The 20,008-nt window shown below is 53.3% G+C and overlaps 1 protein-coding gene across 1 annotated transcript in view; it reads left to right on the forward strand.

Annotated features, from left to right (window-relative positions):
• GNA13 (G protein subunit alpha 13) overlaps positions 1–7,897 on the forward strand; it is a 29,720-nt gene extending 21,823 nt beyond the window's left edge. Inside the window, exon 4 of the mRNA XM_082294133.1 lies at positions 3,061–7,897. Within this exon, the coding sequence (XP_082150259.1) occupies positions 3,061–3,633 (573 nt within the window). The 3' untranslated portion in view covers positions 3,634–7,897. The remainder of the gene's footprint in view (positions 1–3,060) is intronic.
• The last annotated feature ends 12,111 nt before the right edge of the window (positions 7,898–20,008 follow it).

The raw sequence follows: 20,008 nt of genomic DNA on the forward strand, positions 1-20,008 counted from the left end.
AGTATTTGACTGTTCTTATCTGGTGCAGCTGGGCTGAGTTGCAACTAAATTACTTATAAACACATAGATCTGCAATTCACTTGTGCTTCTTGCCAAAAGGGAGCTGATAACAGCACTGAGGGAAAAGAACTTAATGTTCAGATTTAATCAGATCAGCAAAATAAGAGTATCTGACAGGCAGACATGCGTGGGATCTCCTGGATTCCTTGCAACTGTGTGTTGCTATTTCAACTGCCAGTGCAGACTGTATGTATCCAAAATACCTCACAGAGAGACTTGGCTTTCCATCTTGTGATTGGATCTTAGTCATGCCTTAAATTGTAATTTGAACTAGGCAAACAGTGATGTGATAGCCAAAAGAGCTACTGATAACCAAAGGAACTCCTTTAGAAGAAGCAGACTGCAGTGATTTTGGGGAAAGGAGATAGCAAAATCAGGAAGAAAGCACATGTTCTAAATCAGTATCAATGTGAGGATGCTTGAGGGAAAAAAACACTTGCTGATGATGGGTAAACATTGAAAACACTTGGAAAATAGTACTCAGTGCCATCCAAGGAAATCACCTGATGCTGAAGTCTTTAGATATGGAGAACAGGATCAACACTGAGAAAGGGGCAAGCTGCTTGTATTCCACGGATCTGGGCATGAGGGAAAAAACATAATTGTCCTTCAAAAAGATAGCTCAAATACTGGGAGAGTTCCTAGGAGTTGTTGTGTTTGGTTTCCTGTAGGCAGATGATGGCTGGACACCAGCACTGAACTCAGAGCCGTCATTTGCTGCCTGTTGCATCAGAGTAGCCAATATCCAGGATAAAACATTTGGGTTGGAAGGGACACTAAAGATACCCAGTTCTGTGGTAGGTCTTCTGTGCATGTAGAAGTTGAAAGCACTTGAAAGGATTCTCTTTGTGGCTGCAAGTGTGGAAGGAATTTTCAATGAGTAATAGTACTCGAGAGGGAATTTGTCAGGAATTCTAGGGATAAGCTCCTCGTTCTTGAAAGCTTTACTGAATAAACATTACAGGTCAACTCCCAGGAGAGTTTGCTTTGTGCCCTTGTTTCAATAGTGAAGGTGTATATGGCTTTGCCTGTTATATTAGTTAGTTTTATTTATTTATGTATTTTAATAATTTCAGTCACTCCTGAGCTTTCCTAAGACTTTTTGGTTTTGTTCTGAGAACTTGAGACTACCTGGAAAACAAAAGAATATACATTCCCATTTGGAAGCTGGAGTAAGTGTTGAACCTGTGACACTCTTGCCTACATGTTGACAGTCAGCTTTGCTCAAGATCCCTTCACCTGGGCCTAGTGACATTTAATACAGTCACTGCACTGGTTTTGCTGATTGTTTTCCTCTCTATAATTTCAGTAGAAAAGACCCAAGATAAATTTAATAAAGGGAGAAGTCTTATCACCCTTTAAAGTTGTTCATTAATCAGACAAGGGGGTGGCAGCACCTCTTTTGCTCAGTTTGAAGAGAATGTGATGCTGCTTTAGCAGTTCTACTCTCCTCCAGATTTTGGTGGTGTGGGATTTGGATGCGTAGCAGTGCTGCAGCAAAGGCTGCAGGGTGGGGAGCCTGTGCTTCAGAGCTGCTTTGTAATTCGTGCCACGATAAAAATCAGTGCCTTAGTCATGGGCAGCTCTGAAAAAGGAACCCAGAGTTCAGACAAAGCCTTCTCTCTCTAGTTTCACTTTGGAACTCACAGGGTAAAGCAAAGTGATCTTTGAGTTTTTGGAGTGTTGCACTCACTTGATGATTTTTAAATTTTATTTTTGTGGCTTTAACTTGCCCAGCTGCCTTAAAGTTGGGATACAAGTACAGAAATAGCCATGGTGCTGTGTGCTTGTTCCCCCACCCAGCTGACTGGCTGAATCAGACTTTCTGGACCATGGTCTTACACATCTTTATAAAAGCTCCAAGTATGGGAACTGGCACTGTCAAAGGAAGATCATAGATCATTCACTTCTTAAGAAGAGACTGAAATTCCAAATCCTAAATTGTGCTCTCTAAAGTTGTGAGAAGTGCTGGAAAAATGTGAGGAAGAGTTTCCATAACAAGTGAACAACAAGGTTTTAAAGTCCAGCACAGGCAGCTGTGTGGTAGAGACACACTTTGCAGATAGCAGAAAGACTTGGACCATAGACAAAAGTGTAATTCTAGGAAGGAAGGAATCCCCAATACGAGTGTTGAATTTCGTGCTGTCAAAAGCTGACTAACAAGAATTCCTCTTCCTGTAGCATCTGCATCTGTTAATGATGTTCATGTAACAATCAAAAAAAAAATAGTCTCTTGAATGCCTCTTAAATTCTGGGGAAATGTGGGGTGGAGAACTTCAGGATCCAGCTGTCTGTGCCCCCCGGGCTGGAAAGGCACTGCTGTCCCCAGCTCTCACTTTCTTGCCCTGTTCTACTCATTGCACAGTAAATTTCGGACAAAGTCAGGCAATGTGATCTCACTGGTGTGGACTGATAAAGGAGGATGCAAAGATGCATGGCACAAACACAGGAAATTGCTTAAGTTTTAGTTTTCAGGCATAATTGATTGCTTTGAAGTTATTTGGAGCAGCTGGTTTGTTTCTGGAAGCAGTCATGCAGTTTGCAGGAGAGCACGGGAGGAATGGAGAGCCCACAGCTGGCATGGGATATCCCATAGTTACTGGTTTGAGAAACCTGCTTTAGAACCCATTTGCTGCATTGCAGTGTTGGCAGCCAGCATTGTGGGAAGAGAATGAAGGAAGCATAAAGTGATCCAGAATGAGGGAAACTGGCATGAGGAATTGCTGGTTCACCTCCCAGGTTGGTTATGGATCCTTGTCATGTGGCAAAGGGGAAGCATAAGTTCTTTGGGGTATATGTTCTGATTTCATACTGGGTGTGTTTCCTGCTTTGGACTCCAGCTCTTTCCCAAAAGCTCCAGTATTAGCATGGAAGTCCACATCCATGTCTTTTTATTGAAAACCTCATGCTGTTCCTGTGCAAACTGCTCCTTCCACTGAGCTCACCTGTGCCCCTACCCATGATCATATCCTAATCAGAAAACTCTCCTTATTTTTGTAGGATTACCTTCCCTCCCAGCAAGATATCCTGCTGGCACGAAGGCCGACCAAAGGGATTCACGAGTACGACTTTGAAATCAAAAATGTCCCTTTCAAGATGGTTGATGTGGGTGGCCAGAGGTCAGAACGGAAGCGGTGGTTCGAGTGCTTTGACAGTGTCACATCCATATTGTTCCTCGTGTCCTCCAGTGAATTCGACCAAGTGCTCATGGAGGACCGGCAGACAAATCGCCTCACGGAGTCCCTGAACATTTTTGAAACAATAGTCAACAACCGGGTGTTCAGCAACGTCTCCATCATCCTCTTCTTAAACAAGACAGACTTGCTTGAGGAAAAAGTACAGAAAGTCAGCATCAAAGACTATTTCCCAGAGTTTGAAGGGGATCCCCACTGCTTAACAGATGTCCAAAAATTCCTGGTGGATTGTTTTCGCACGAAACGCCGGGACCAGCAGCAGAAGCCCCTGTACCACCACTTCACCACTGCTATTAACACAGAGAACATCCGGCTAGTTTTCCGTGACGTTAAGGATACCATCCTGCATGACAACCTCAAGCAGCTGATGTTACAGTGATGTGCAGAAAGACTGTTGTATTTCAGTAACTCTTCTGTGTTGTTTTTTTAACTAGAAGTTTACAGCAGGAGTAGAGAAATCAAGGTCCTGTCAGACTTCTTGATATGTGGCTAAAAGCTGCTGCTGAACACATTATTGCCAATTTCTGCAGAAATTCAGGCTTAATCTCTTCCAGTGTAGCTTCAAGTTGACTCAAGTTGTAATTTTATAGCAGACCTATGTCTAAGTTACCTGTAAAGTGGTAAATTTGACCTTTTACGAACATGTGTATTATCCTAGAAAATCCAGAATTCCAAGTCCAAACTTCAGTGAAATTGCTGCAATTATTAGACTGTGGCAGTAATTTAAGGTGGGGTGGAGAGAGAAAGTTTTCACATCTAACTTCGTTGTTAATACTGTGATACCATAGCTGACTTATATTTTCTCAGGTCTGTTTTTGGTTAGAAATCCTGTTGAATCCCTTGCTGCAATCATCTCTTTGAAGCACGGGTTCCTGGGTGTAACGTACTTCCTGTTAAGTATAAATCATGGCACTGGGTTGGAATAGGAGATGCTTTAAAAATGCTTAAAGTAAGGAGTTCCAGGCATATTTATCAGGAAGTGCTGAGTCCAGTGACGAGGGATTAGTGGTTGGCACAGTACACGGATTCACTCCAGAGGCGTCCGCATGTCCTGGAGCCATAGCAAAGCACAGAGCACTCTGATCAATCCTCTTGGCACTCTGGTGTGGGAAGGGGGGAGCAAGCCCAGCTTGTATTTTTTGTCTTCACTAACCGGGTGTTTCCTGTAGGTAGCACGTGTTACCTGTGGGTCACCTGTTCTTGAAGCGCTTTAACTTAGCACTGGTTTATTTGAACTCCCTGCCTCCTTCCCAGGTGCCTCCTCTGAGTCAGGAGCGTTTGGTGATGGAGGGAAGGACTTGCAAACCTAAGTGCCTCCTTGTGTTCTGTCCTCCTCTGGCATTTTCAGTGGCCTTATGAATTCCCAGCAGAGGCCTTGTGTAGCTGACACCATGCAGATGAATGTTTTCTTCTGAAAAAATTCAAGAACACGTCCCAGCAGAATGTGCTTCGCTGATGAGGTTCTTTCTGAGACCTTCCAGTTGGGCCTAAGCAATCCTAAGTGTACTTGAGCCAAATAGGTTGCACAGCATCTTCCAGAGTGCTGCTTGTGACTGTTTTACCCAAAGTTCTATTGCAGTTTTGTTTATTTTTCTTACAGGGAGTTTTTAGCATTGCCATGTGATTTAAAAAAAAAAAAAAAAAAAAGATAATAATAATAATGAAAAATAGTGAAAATAAAGCAATCCTGATGTACCCCACAGCACACTGCAAAAAGAGAGTGAGATTGTGATATAAAAATCAGTGTCCCTACCATATTTCCCCCAGGCTGTAATGTCATGTGGGCAGTTCAGCTGCCACTTTGCCCCATGGAATTGGCCAGTTCCTGTGGATCGTCCTGGTGGCCAATCCTTCAATAAATTCTTACTCCCATCCCACGAGAGGGGGGGGTGACAGGGTGGTGTCACTGCTGGGAGCAGTGGCCCTGCCAGGACATAGGAAAGCTGCCTGTCTCCTGAACTTAGCCTTTACTTACTGTGATTGTAAGTTGTATTAACATCTCTGTACCTCGTTCTCCTGGCAGTACAAGGGGAATCGTGTATTTTTATTTAGTTAGGTGCTTTGAAAGACCTCTATTTTTTTATATGATCCAGTGAATAGTCATAGGTTAGTCCGCGATTCTGGTGATCAGGCACTGTTTGGGGAGGAAAGAATTCTGAAAAGAGCTTGGGAGAAGTCACAGTGCAGAATCTAAACATAATCCTAAAGTCTGGATGCAGCACCGATGGTCAGGAGGGTTAACAGAATCTTGGATGGGGATATTTAATGTAGATTTTGCCTCTACTGGACATGGGTTATTTCTGATTTGCTGTGTTCAGGTTACATGTGAGCAATTCAAGAAGGAGGATGAAGCAGAGACCTCAGGAAAGGCTGGTGAGGCTCTTTCAAGGACTGAACAAGACACCTGTGATGGGAGCAGAAGTTTTCCTTTGGGCTATTAAGTGCTCCATGAACAGACACAAACCTCTGGTGGCCTCCAAGTCCAGTCTTGGAAAGCAGAAAACAAATCCATATCCTTGGTTGTCAACAAGAGGAGGAGTTGGGTTGGTTTTTTCCTTTGCTGACAGTTGTCTGAACAAGTGTCTTTTCAGAAAAGAGACTCAGCTCTGATTAAAACAGGTTAATTTAGAGAGATCTGCAGTAGGTGTTTTGGAGGGTGTCAGACCAGATGATTGCAGAAAAGACTAAAGACTGGTAGTGGATGATAGGGTGAGTACCAGGGATTTGTCTAAACTAATTTACGTGAAGTGTTGATGAATTTTTTGTCAATGGAACATGTTAATTTACAGAAGATGCTCAAAACTGATGTCAGTCTAAGGATGTAGCCAGGATCACCAAGACACTGGGCACTTCTGACCTTTGCTGAAGTGGGGACAATCCTCAGCAGCTTCTCCCCAGAACCACCACAAAAATCCCTGGTTTGAATCCTTTCAGATCACTCTCCCTGTGAACCCCAGGGCCTGTAAGAGAGCGAGGGGGACCCCAGTGCTGGGTCACTTGTAGGTCCGGGTAGATAAAGCACTATATGAATCTCAGGCAGAAATGAATTGTTCTAATGAAATAACTGAGTCAGTTGGGTTTCCCACTCCCGGTTCTTGAGGGGGGTGAGGCGCTGCACCTGGATGTTCCTGTTTACATCTTTCCTGTGTTATCCTACAGCCAAAAACTCCAAATTGGTGCCCTTGCCCATCTTCAGGCTCACTCTTCACGAGCTCCCTGAAAAGAGCGCACCTTGTGTTTCCTGTTAGATTTGTTTCTAAATATCATTTGTTTATAGCAGGATGTAAATTTGGTAAAAGAGCTCTGAAGGGTTGATGCTCTGAACAGACTGAGTTTTGTCCTGGAGCAACCAGAATTACAGTTTGCTGGTGAGAGTGAAGCTTCCTCATGGAAACCAGTCTGTGGTACAAGGTTGGGATGTATTCCTGGTGAAGGTGGGAAAGCAGGTAGAAAGCGAAGTTTTCCGGAAAATCAAGTTCCCCAAAATTCCTTAGTTCTCTTTGCTGGAGTGAGCTGTGTTCTAAAGATCACTGACTGTATGGAGATAAACCACTGTCCTGTACAAGCTGTACTTGAAGGTGAAATTGGTGTTTTAGTGACTGTCCCCTGCTGCAGTGTTCAACTGAGATGATTGATACCTAAAAACTGTGGCTGTTCATTAGGGCTTTAAAAATTTTACTGTTTTTTTTCTATATATTGTACGTGGGAGCATAAGCCATCAGTTTGTGTGAAACTTCAGCTTTCTTCTAGAATAACTGCTCCTAAAAAAAAGTCAAGTTGATCTCAAAGGCTGTTTATGGGGCTCATTTGTGAGTAGCTTTAAATTTTGCCCATCACTATTATTTCAGCAGAGTGATGGGGTGGGTGGGTGTTCCCGGCTTCCTGACCCTGGGCTGGGGCCGGCGTTCCTGGTGGATCCCAGCCCGTGTGGGAGCAGCTCTGAGCTCCCAGCCTGAGCTGTCATGCCCATGGCCAGCGGAACTCCCCCATGGCAATTCCTCTTCACGGTTGCAGAAGGTTCATTTTCCAGCACCATTCCTGTTCACACCCGCGGGAAGTCTCCCGCCGTGCCGAATCGTTCACCAGTTCACTTTACAGGTCGTGTCTCTCTGATGGTACCATTAACATAGTTTTTAATTACACAGCATTGCAATACAGTGCCATTTTGCAATTTCTTTGCATTGTACTTGAAAATAAGTTGAATTGCAGACTATTTAAAACTGCTTTCCTGCGCTTTCAGTAGCAGTGAGAGCTTACCTTACGTGAAGCCTTTATGTAAAAATATATTTTATAACAACCTCATAGATCTTTAACAAACCAAGATTTGTATTAGCATTGTATAAATGTTTGTGGCTTACAATTTTATATGTTTAACTTTTTATAAACTTTCCAGGGACTACTTTTTATTGTAAATTTTTTTTTCTCTCCTTGCTTTAGTTTAAGATTGGCAATAAATTATTTCTAAGGAAGGTCTTAGAAGAAAAAGCATCACTTCCTTTTTATAAAATGGTTAAATTGATTCATAGTTTCAAACCTCTTACACTTGCTTGTACATTGCTCTGTACATACTCTCCAAAAGTGTTGCCTTTCAGCTATTAATATTTGCCTTGTGTACAAAAATTACTGACGATGAATAAACATATACAGCCTCATGTTGGTGTGATGAAATAATTTTTTCTGTTTAATAACGAGCAGAGGCAGCCAGCTGACTCTTTTTGTTGGTTGGCAAAGCCTGGCTGGTTTGCTCCTGCAAACACGTCTTGTGTTTCAAATAAAATATGTAACAGAGTCAAACAAACTCTCTGCTCGAAAGGCTCCTCCAGGTTCTGCTCAGCCTGATGACTTTGTCCCTGGCAGGGAGGCACCAGGAAATTGCTGAGTTGCACCTGACAGCCAGTTTTGTGCTCAATATTTAAAATATTGATGGCACTCGGGTGTGTTCTGCGACAAACCTTTATGAATTATGGATCTTGGTGTGACGGAGTTGTTTTTATTATTTTTTTTAGCTCTTTTTGACTAAGCCAGCCTCGCCTCCTGGAGAAGAGGCTCACTGGCTGCAGTATGAAGCAGAATTTTGCAGCAAAACATTGATTTCTCATCAGTTTTTATGGGCCTGAGATAGTTCATTTTCCACAAGAGCCCTAGGATTTGGCTGGCATGCTGTGGACACTAAATCCCGGGAACTACTCAGCCCAGGTCATCCTTGTTTATAGAGTCAGAGCTCAGCATTAGTGCTGGGCCTGCTAACGGGAATGCAGGAGCTGCAGGAATTCTCAGTGTGGCTGTTGCCGTGGGTGAGTTTGGAGCCTGGACACTCTCAGGAGCCATCTCTGATCACTGAAACGAGTTCAAAACCTGCCGGATGTCCTGGGACTTAGCTCAGCTCCATGTGGCTTGGATTCCAGGTCCTGCCTGTCCTGGGAGAGCTGGTTCTGAGGAATCACCACCTAATCTCTTGACCCCTTTTCACTCTGGAACAGTCACATCAGCTGGACACTGTTGCTCTGACTTTGAAGAAATCTCCTGAGGTTTTTTTGAGACTTACTTTTTTTGCATCCCACTTCTTGGGATGCCACCTGAGGAGTAAAACTAAACCTACCTACCGAGAACTCAGCTTAAGAAGTCATTTTTGTTGGGTTTTATAATCCAAATATCACGAGTGTGATTGCATTGGTTTTACCTGGGCTTCTGGGGAAGCTTTTGGGGGGGACTAAAGCCCTGAGCAAACTGGTCTGATGGAAGGTGTCCCTGCCCGTGGCAGGGAGCTGGAACTGGATGAGCTTTAAGGTCACTCCTGACCCAAACCATTCCATGATTCTATGATTATTCTGTGAAATAATTAATAACATATAAATAACTAATAGTTTCTCCTTAGGAATGGGTTGGTGGTGTTGGACCATCCAGCAGTGACTCCTGGGCTGTGATCACCACCACACTGATGTGCCGGGGGCTGAAGTGGTGGGAAGAGCAAAAGTGGAAAAATGAGCACATTCCAGGATTTATGGGAGCAAGTGAAGTTTCCTCACATTTGCAACACTTTTGATTTACCAAAACACTTCGTTGCAGTGCTGAATGTAGGTTGGGTGCTCAAGCCTCTTCCTTCCTGTTCAAGTAACTCAGTGATTGCACAATAACTGACAGGAGGGATTAAAAATGCAGTGCGCCTATGCCCGAAGCGTCCCTGGCTGCCCCCGGCAGCAGGAGCCGTGTTCGGAGCCGCCCTTGGCCCCGTTCCGTCCGGGGAGCAGAGGTGACCGTGGAGGGCAAAGTGCTGAGGAGCGGCTGCCAGGAGAGATCCCGGGGGGAATCTGGCTGGAAATGGGACAGGAGTCTGCCCTGGCACAGACCCTGCTGGGTTTGCCCTCTAAAACAAAACAGGTGGTGGCACTGAGGTACTTCTGGCCCCTCCACCTGACACACTGCCCACTTGTGTTTTCCACACCAACTGAGATGTCTTCAGTGTATGTGAGATGGGAATTGATTAGATTGATAAGAAGGATCCAGATGGACTGAGTCCCACAAGGCTCTGCAGTGGTGTTTTATTTGTGCCTAACTTCAGATGCCTTTCTCGGCTTTCTTCCCTGGAGTTTTTATGCACATGAGGGGCAAGACATTGGTTGCTGCTGGAGCGCAGCTTCCACAAGCAGCGTTTTCCTGGGCTCTGGGGTTCTTGCTCACTGTCACTGCTAAGAGCAGCTCCTGCAATTTCCAAGCGAGCCCTGCTTCAGGCTGTGAAATGCTCCATGGCAGAGCCGGTCCTTAGCCTGGGTTCAGCAAACAGGCAGCAGATGACTCGGAGGTAAGGAATCCAAACATCCCAAATGAGATGTGAGGGGAGAGCAGTCCCTGCCCCTGCGTGCAGCCGAGCTGCTGCCTCTGCCCAGCTCTGCACAGGGAGCCAAGAGTTTGATTAATTGCTGAGCACTGGATCTGACAAAGCTGGGTTTGGGGCCGGCTGCTGCCAGCCGAGCTCTGCCACGGTGCTTGCAGCTCCGTGCAGAGGTAATATTTAAAGGCTGAGCCCTCCCAGGCTGTGAGCAGCAGGTCGTGTTTGCTGCTCCTCGGGCAGGGAGGGCTCCTCGGCACTGCAGGGGAGGGCAGGAACATGTTTGTCAGCAGATCCAGGACGTGAATAATCCCTTTTCTCTGCCTGGATGGCTGGAAAAGTGGTGACCCACTAAGATGATGCTGATCAGTGCAGACTGGTTTTTATTAATTTAGGGCTTGCAGAGCAGGAGGAAGCACGAGATCCTGTGCATCCAACAGATCCAAAGTGAGTTTTTCCCATTCCCAGTATTCAATAGTGGATCTTGCCTGTACAAAAGATGCTGATGCCCTTCCCAGGGTTCTGCCCATTGACAGGAAACATCTTAGAGCCCAAATCCCTGCCTGATGTCCAAATCTGTGTCCTATCCAGCACCAGGCCAACCTTGGGTGGCTCTTAGCCAGGCTGCAGGTGCTGCTGTGTCCCCTCTGCTGTCACCTGCAGCCTGGAACACAATCAACTTCTCTGACGTAGCAAAAAGCCGCGTCATTATCAGATCCAGAGGGGAAGCAGCAGTGGGAAAAAGGAGAAGGACATCTAATTTAACATCCTCCAGACGGCCTTTGCACTGGTTAGGGGCTGAGTGACTGTTTCCAAGCTGACCATATCCTGTGTCAGTGATATTTGTGGGACAGGAGCAGCTGTGAATAACTCACTCCCAGGGAGTGACCTCCCTCCAGCAGTCCCTGCATCCAGCTGTCCCTGCAGTGCCACAGCGAGGAAGTGGCATCACCACCCCCACATGAGGTTCAACTCCTCTGTGCACCCCCAGCCTGTGCCTGGGTGCTGGTTGTTGTTTTCAGCTTTTATTGGAAGAAAAGCCAACATCCATCAGTGCTGCAGATCTTTCTGGGGTTGCCTAGGCAGAATATTTTGCATTTTTTCTGTATGAGCTGATTCGCTTGTATTGATCCAGAGTCTAAGGGTGGGAGCAGCTGTGAATTGATGACTCTTTCCTGCTGTAGCCTCATTTTCCCTGAAGAAAAGGGAATCAAACGAAAGAACTTCAGTGAAATCAGCATTTTCAAAGCGCTATTAACATCAGGATTTGCAGGGGCGCAAGTTGAGCAAGGCTTCAGCAGCATCAGCCTTCTTACATCATGTCTGGCATTTGCTAAAAATTTGTCCAAAATTAAGGGGGAAACTTCCTCTTTTGTTCCTGCAGATGACCCACGCAGACTCTCCTCCCCTCTCTTTCCCATGCCCACTTACAAAACCTGAGGAGGAAAGGGGATATTTCTCATTTTATCCTTTGCTGTGCTCCACAAGCTGCTGGGGGAAGGACACCAGCCTGAGACTGCAGCAGAAGCCACTCCAGCCCCCTCCCTGCTGATGGTATTGCATCTCCTCCCACAGCAGGAAACCCTTCTGCTGCTCCTCCTCTCACCTCTGCAATACTCAAGGTGAAATAGTATTAAACACTTTTTTTTGCCAGCACATGGCAAATCCTAAATCCTCCTCTCGTTTCCAGTGAAAAGTTGGCTTTCACTGCACTGTGATGAAGCAGTGCAGTCGCCTCTGCTGTTATCTGGGGATGTCACCGGGGAAAGGAACATTTTTGCACGTGCAAAAGCAGCAAGTCTGTGGCTGCCTCCTTGTTCAGCTGATTGACACCGCTCCAAGGACCTGATTGTGGTCTTCAGTTCCCGGAGGGAGCCTGAAAGAAAGACTATTTGCAAGGGCCTGGAGTGACAGGACGAGGGGGAATGGCTTCAAACTGACAAGGAACAGGTTTAGATTGGATATTGGGAAGAAATCCTTCCCTGTGAGGGTGGGCAGGCCCTGGCACAGGGTGCCCAGAGCAGCTGTGGCTGCCCCTGGATCCCTGGGAGCATCCAAGGCCAGGCTGGACAGGCTTGGAGCAGCCTGGGACAGTGGGAGGTGTCCCTGCCTGTGGCAGGGGTGGGACTGGATGATCTTTAAGGTCCCTTCCAGCACAACCCATTCCACGATTTCTTCCTTAGAGAAGCAACCCCAGTTGCCAGAACTGGAAGGTTTGATATATGGAGAGTATTTAGACATTTATTATTCTAATTAATTGCCAGAGGGAGTTCCTCTCTGAAAGGCTAGCAAGGTAAAGTGTTGTTTTCCCCTCTCCACAGCAGCAGGGATGGAATATGAAAGCACCTGGCAGCCATCCAGCCATTCCTCTGGAGCCAGGCTTCCCACTCCTTGTCTCCCTACCCCGTCTTCTTTGCTTGCAGCAAGACAAATGCCTGTGATGATGCCAAGGGAAGGAGAGCAGAGGGGGTAAACACAGCCTGGCACATTCTCTTCCTGCCGGGGCTCTCCGGGGAGGGTGAGGTCGGTGATTCCCTGAGCAGGGGGAGCCCTCGGATGGGAATCGCTGCCCACGTGGAAGGAGTGCTCCTGGGAGCTGGCAACTTCAAGGGGCACCAGGAGGGAGAGAAAAGCACCTGCAGAGAGCAATCCTCAGCCTGAAAAGGTGTCCCAGCTCGGTGGATGAGTCACTCCCAAGAGTGATGAAAGCACCTCCGCCCCACACCTTTGTGCCCCAGCTCCCTGACAACGGCAGGATGGGGTGAGTGTGATAGTGCAGGGCACTCGAGGTCCTTGCAGGAAAGGTCCAGACTGTCTTCTTGCTGAGGGGGGTTTCAAGGCAGGGCCCTTCAGGACCCCTTTGTGGCAGGATTTCACCCATCCCATCTCCATGTTCACATTTATAACACTCACAAACCTTTGCATTTAAATAGCTCCAGCTCTTGGCAGTGGTGTGGGACATAACCCCACATATTTACAGTTCCTGTAAAGCAAAAGAACAACTAAAACATCTGAAACGAAACTAAAAATGAAACGTAATTTCTCGTTTCCATAGTTCTTTGGATCTCGCATTTCTTTAGCATAGGCTGATTTTTTCCTCCATCTTCTGGTCAGATGGGATTTCTGTTTGTGGGACATGAATGTCACCCCATCCTTACGTCCCAGGCTATTGGGAAGAGCTCCTAATGCAATGCTTATTAAAAACACTTCAGAGCTGAATGTATTAGTAGGAGAAACAGATCTTTGCTTGACTGTCATGGCAAGGTTGTTGTCTGCAGCCAGTTCTGTTTCAGCCCTGTGTCAGTTTGAAGCTTCAGACCAAACCATTATGGAGGAGCTGGAGAAGCAGAGGGAGGGCCATGATCCATGTTCATGGTCGTGTGCCATGATCTGAGCACAGGATGGATTCCAGGAACATCGGAGCACTAAATATAGCAGCTGTGCTTGCTCAGCAGCTTTGGGTCCAGCAGGCCTAAGGGGAGGTGTAAAATTCAGTCTCAATCACCACATTGGCAACGCTTCCTGAGAATTCCAGGATCCCTCTTTTCCCTGGTTTATGTCTGTTTGGAATGCTGGAGAGAATAATGAAAACATCAGGGGGGGAAATAGAACATTAATTTACGGATACTGGAAGCATGGGCTAAATTCTTCCTCTGTCTTCCAGCAAACCTCACGGTGTTTGTAAAAGCTTCTGAACACAAAAAGCATCACACGAGTGTAAATATTGGAGCTTTTATTTGTTTGGATTGAATAAAAACCCCAAAGATCTGTTGGGTGTGTTGGGGAAATGCTGCTCCTGAGACACCTGTACAGACCAATAAGCCCAGAACGCCTCCTTACAGGGTTTCCTAGGAACAATGTATGGAGGCAGGCAACTCCCTGAAGGGTTTCAGCTCAGGGTTGAGAGTATGGTCATGGTGTATCATCACTCACGATGCTTTTCTCCCCAGTTTTGCAAATTCTACCCAAAATCTCCTCCAGAAAGGGCAATCCTCTGATTACCAAGACCCCAAAGTTCTCCATCACTTGCTGCTGCTTTCCTGCAGGTCTCTTAAAACTTTTAAATGAGATGGATTAATAAAATATGCTCCATCTCTCTCATGCACACATTTTAAATTAATAATGGCAATGCTGCTGTAAATTCACGCTGGAACAAACCGGACCAGCACACCCAGTCCTCGTGTCCCCAGCCGGTGTGTCCCTGTCCAGCCCGTCCCCGCCCAGCATCTCCCCATCCCACATGTCCCCATCCCACCTGCCCCTGTCCTGCGTGTCCCTGTCCCGTGTGTCGCAGTCCCACGTGTCCCCATCCTGTGTGTCCATGCCCTACTTGTCCATATCCCATATGTCCCCGTCCCTCCTGTCCCCGTCCCGCCTGTCCCCGTCCCGCCTGTCCCCGTCCCGCAGCCCCCGGGGGGGCCGGCAGGGGGCGCGCGCGGGCCGCGCAGCCGGGGCGCTGCTGCGGGAGCGGAGGGGACACGGGGGGGACACGGGGGGGACTCGGGGGGGACACGGAGGGGACACGGGGGGGACACGGGGGGGACACGGAGGGGACTCGGGGGGGACACGGGGGGGACTCGGGGGGGACACGGGGGGGACACGGGGGGGACACGGAGGGGACACGGGGGGGACTCGGGGGGAACACGGGGGGGACACGGGGGGGACTCGGGGGGGACACGGAGGGGACACGGAGGGGACACGGAGGGGACTCGGGGGGAACACGGGGGGGACACGGGGGGGACTCGGGGGGGACACGGGGGGGACACGGGGGGGACTCGAGGGGAACACGGGGGGGACTCGGGGGGGACACGGGGGGGACTCGGGGGGGACACGGGGGGGACACGGAGGGGACACGGAGGGGACACGGAGGGGACTCGGGGGGGACACGGGGGGGACACGGGGGGGACTCGGGGGGGACACGGGGGGGACACGGAGGGGACACGGGGGGGACTCGGGGGGAACACGGGGGGGACACGGGGGGGACTCGGGGGGGACACGGGGGGGACACGGGGGGGACTCGAGGGGAACACGGGGGGGACTCGGGGGGGACACGGGGGGGACTCGGGGGGGACACGGGGGGGACACGGAGGGGACACGGAGGGGACACGGAGGGGACTCGGGGGGAACACGGGGGGGACACGGGGGGGACACGGGGGGGACTCGAGGGGAACACGGGGGGGACACGGAGGGGACTCGGGGGGGACACGGGGGGGACACGGAGGGGACTCGGGGGGGACACGGGGGGGACACGGGGGGGACTCGGGGGGGACACGGAGGGGACACGGAGGGGACACGGGGGGGACTCGGGGGGGACTCGGGGGGGACACGGGGGGGACACGGAGGGGACACGGGGGGGACTCGGGGGGGACTCGGGGGGGACACGGGGGGGACACGGGGGGGACTCGGGGGGGACACGGAGGGGACACGGGGGGGACACGGGGGGGACACGGAGGGGACTCGGGGGGGACACGGGGGGGACTCGGGGGGGACACGGGGGGGACACGGGGGGGACACGGGGGGGACTCGGGGGGGACACGGGGGGGACACGGAGGGGACACGGGGGGGACTCGGGGGGAACACGGGGGGGACACGGGGGGGACTCGGGGGGGACACGGAGGGGACTCGGGGGGGACACGGAGGGGACACGGAGGGGACACGGAGGGGACTCGGGGGGAACACGGGGGGGACACGGGGGGGACTCGGGGGGGACACGGGGGGGACACGGGGGGGACTCGAGGGGAACACGGGGGGGACTCGGGGGGGACACGGGGGGGACTCGGGGGGGACACGGGGGGGACACGGAGGGGACACGGAGGGGACACGGAGGGGACTCGGGGGGAACACGGGGGGGACACGGGGGGGACTCGGGGGGGACACGGGGGGGACACGGGGGGGACTCGAGGGGAACACGGGGGGGACTCGGGGGGACACGGGGGGGACACGGAGGGGACTCGGGGGGGACACGGGGGGGACACGGGGGGGACACGGGGGGGACTCGGGGGGGACACGGAGGGGACACGGAGGGGACACGGGGGGGACTCGGGGGGGACTCGGGGGGGACACGGGGGGGACACGGAGGGGACACGGGGGGGACTCGGGGGGGACTCGGGGGGGACACGGGGGGGACACGGGGGGGACACGGAGGGGACACGGGGGGGACACGGAGGGGACTCGGGGGGGACTCGGGGGGGACTCGGGGGGGACACGGAGGGGACTCGGGGGGGACACGGAGGGGACACGGGGGGGACTCGGGGGGGACTCGGGGGGGACACGGAGGGGACACGGGGGGGACTCGGGGGGGACTCGGGGGGGACACGGGGGGGACACGGGGGGGACTCGGGAGGGACACGGAGGGGACACGGGGGGGACTCGGGGGGGACACGGAGGGGACACGGGGGGGACACGGAGGGGACTCGGGGGGACTCGGGGGGGACACGGAGGGGACACGGAGGGGACACGGGGGGGACAAGGAGGGGACTCGGGGGGACTCGGGGGGGACACGGAGGGGACACGGGGGGGACACGGGGGGGACACGGAGGGGACACGGGGGGGACACGGAGGGGACTCGGGGGGGACTCGGGGGGGACACGGAGGGGACACGGAGGGGACTCGGGGGGGACACGGAGGGGACACGGAGGGGACTCGGGGGGACTCGGGGGGGACACGGAGGGGACACGGGGGGGACTCGGGGGGGACACGGAGGGGACACGGGGGGGACACGGGGGGGACACGGGGGGGACACGGAGGGGACTCGGGGGGAACACGGGGGGGACACGGAGGGGACTCGGGGGGGACTCGGGGGGGACACGGAGGGGACTCGGGGGGGACACGGGGGGGACTCGGGGGGAACACGGAGGGGACACGGAGGGGACTCGGGGGGGACTCGGGGGGGACTCGGGGGGGACACGGGGGGGACACGGAGGGGACTCGGGGGGGACACGGAGGGGACTCGGGGGGGACACGGGGGGGACACGGGGGGGACACGGAGGGGACTCGGGGGGGACACGGGGGGGACACGGGGGGGACACGGAGGGGACTCGGGGGGGACTCGGGGGGGACACGGGGGGGACACGGAGGGGACTCGGGAGGGACACGGAGGGGACACGGGGGGGACTCGGGGGGGACTCGGGGGGGACACGGAGGGGACACGGGGGGGACACGGGGGGGACTCGGGGGGGACACGGAGGGGACTCGGGGGGAACACGGGGGGGACACGGGGGGGACTCGGGGGGGACACGGGGGGGACACGGGGGGGACACGGAGGGGACACGGGGGGGACACGGGGGGGACTCGGGGGGGACACGGAGGGGACTCGGGGGGAACACGGGGGGGACACGGGGGGGACTCGGGGGGGACACGGGGGGGACACGGAGGGGACTCGGGGGGAACACGGGGGGGACACGGGGGGGACACGGGGGGGACACGGAGGGGACACGGAGGGGACTCGGGGGGAACACGGGGGGGACACGGAGGGGACTCGGGGGGGACTCGGGGGGGACACGGGGGGGACACGGAGGGGACACGGAGGGGACTCGGGGGGAACACGGGGGGAACACGGGGGGCACACGGGGGGGACTCGGGGGGGACACGGAGGGGACTCGGGGGGACTCGGGGGGGACACGGAGGGGACACGGGGGGGACACGGGGGGGACTCGGGGGGAACACGGGGGGGACACGGAGGGGACTCGGGGGGAACACGGGGGGGACACGGAGGGGACTCGGGGGGGACTCGGGGGGGACACGGGGGGGACACGGAGGGGACACGGAGGGGACTCGGGGGGAACACGGGGGGGACACGGAGGGGACTCGGGGGGGACTCGGGGGGGACACGGAGGGGACTCGGGGGGGACACGGGGGGGACTCGGGGGGAACACGGAGGGGACACGGAGGGGACTCGGGGGGGACTCGGGGGGGACTCGGGGGGGACACGGGGGGGACACGGAGGGGACTCGGGGGGGACACGGAGGGGACTCGGGGGGGACACGGGGGGGACACGGGGGGGACACGGAGGGGACTCGGGGGGGACACGGGGGGGACACGGGGGGGACACGGAGGGGACTCGGGGGGGACTCGGGGGGGACACGGGGGGGACACGGAGGGGACTCGGGGGGGACACGGAGGGGACACGGGGGGGACTCGGGGGGGACTCGGGGGGGACACGGAGGGGACTCGGGGGGGACTCGGGAGGGACACGGAGGGGACACGGGGGGACTCGGGGGGGACACGGAGGGGACACGGGGGGGACTCGGGGGGGACACGGAGGGGACTCGGGGGGGACAAGGAGGGGACTCGGGGGGGACTCGGGGGGGACAAGGAGGGGACACGGGACCTTCCCCCGGCCTGCCCCGTCTTGACGCCCCTCTGCTCCTGCCCCCTCTGAGCCGCCGCAGGTCGCGCCAGGTGAGAGCCCAGCGCGCCCCGCACTGCGGGTGTGAAGTGGCGGAGGGAGAGGGACGCGCAGGTGGCGATGGTTTCCCAGCGCCGGCTCTGCATCCGTTCCCGACTCGGGGAATCGGGAATGGATTTGGTCCTGGGCATGGCCAGGGGATGCAAGCTGGGATGCAGGGCTCCAGCCACCTGTAGGAATGGGACTGGACCCTGCCCGGGCTGTGTGTGGAATGGAATGGAATGGAATGGAATGGAATGGAATGGAATGGAATGGAATATCCTAAGTGGGAAGGGAACCACAAGGATCATTCAAGTCCAGCACAGACACTCCAACAACCCCACCCTGGGCATCCCTGGCAGTGCTGTCCAAACGCTCCTGGAGCTCTGGCAGCCTCGGGGCTGTGACCATTCCCTGGGATGGGCACTTTTCCTGAGATCCAGCCTGACCCTCCCTTGACACAGCAAGCTTCAGGCTGCCACTGGCTCCAGTGTGACAGAAAACACAGGGCAGGGAGCCTGGGCAGTCACAGAAACTGCACCCAGCCTCTTCCTTCCTCCCTTCCGCAGCACCGTGGCCGTGCTGGTGGCACCCAGTGCAGAGCCCAGCCCCTGCCTTGCAGAAACCAGTGCCATGGGTGTGAGGAGCACATCTCACAGTCAACAGCTTCACCATTCCCAGGAGCCCAGGGTGTCCCATGGCAGAGTGGGATCAGCAGGATGCTCTGGGCAGGTTTTTGGGCACTCTGCTTCCCTGTAGCCTCGTGGCTGGCTGGATGTGTGCTTGTCCCAGACCTGCTGGGCTCTGGGGGCAGTTACCAGCCCCTGCTGGTGTCACCTCTGCCTGGGAACCGTCCCCTCACACCTGAGACTGAATTTCACCCCATCAGCCAGCCCTGGTCCCTGACTTCCTCGCAGGATGCATTTCACAACCCCTGCCTTGGTTTGTGTCTCAGCTGTTGCTGTAGATACCACCAGCTTCTGCCTGTGCGTGTTTGCTTGTTTTTCTCATCTTTCTACAGCCTTACAGACACAAAAACTGTAGAAGCACATAAGTTCAGGGTTTCCAAAGGAAGCTGTGGTCTGAGACACGCAAAGAAATGTCAGTGGTAGAGAGTTACACTTGTGGTTAGTGACTGTTTATTTGTTTTGCTAAGTAGAAGCAGGTGTTACAGAGGGTATTTGGGGAAAGAGGAGAAGGGTTGTGTTGCTCAGAGGGTTGAAAACCTTCTCAGCAGTGTTAACTGTTGTTTTCAGACACAAAAAGGACTTTGCTTTGGTCTTTCGACATTAAGATTAAAATCTTTCAACTTTCTCCTTTCATTTTCATTTTGTGTGTTACAACTTGAAAACTTTTTTATCAAGGACTGCACAGAGATGATAGTGAAGCAGTGGCAGGAACCCAATGTGTTCACAAAACCCCTACAAGTGCTCAAGGAGAACCATGAGAGGTTATTAAAATGCCTCGAGGTGCTGCTGCAGGATTGAAGTATAACATATGCAAGCCCCTTGTGTATCTAAAGGGTTACTCTCTGCCATTTAC

This window comes from Coloeus monedula (assembly GCF_965178545.1).
Source record: "Coloeus monedula genome assembly, chromosome: 19".
Classification (NCBI taxonomy): Eukaryota; Metazoa; Chordata; class Aves; order Passeriformes; family Corvidae; genus Coloeus; species Coloeus monedula.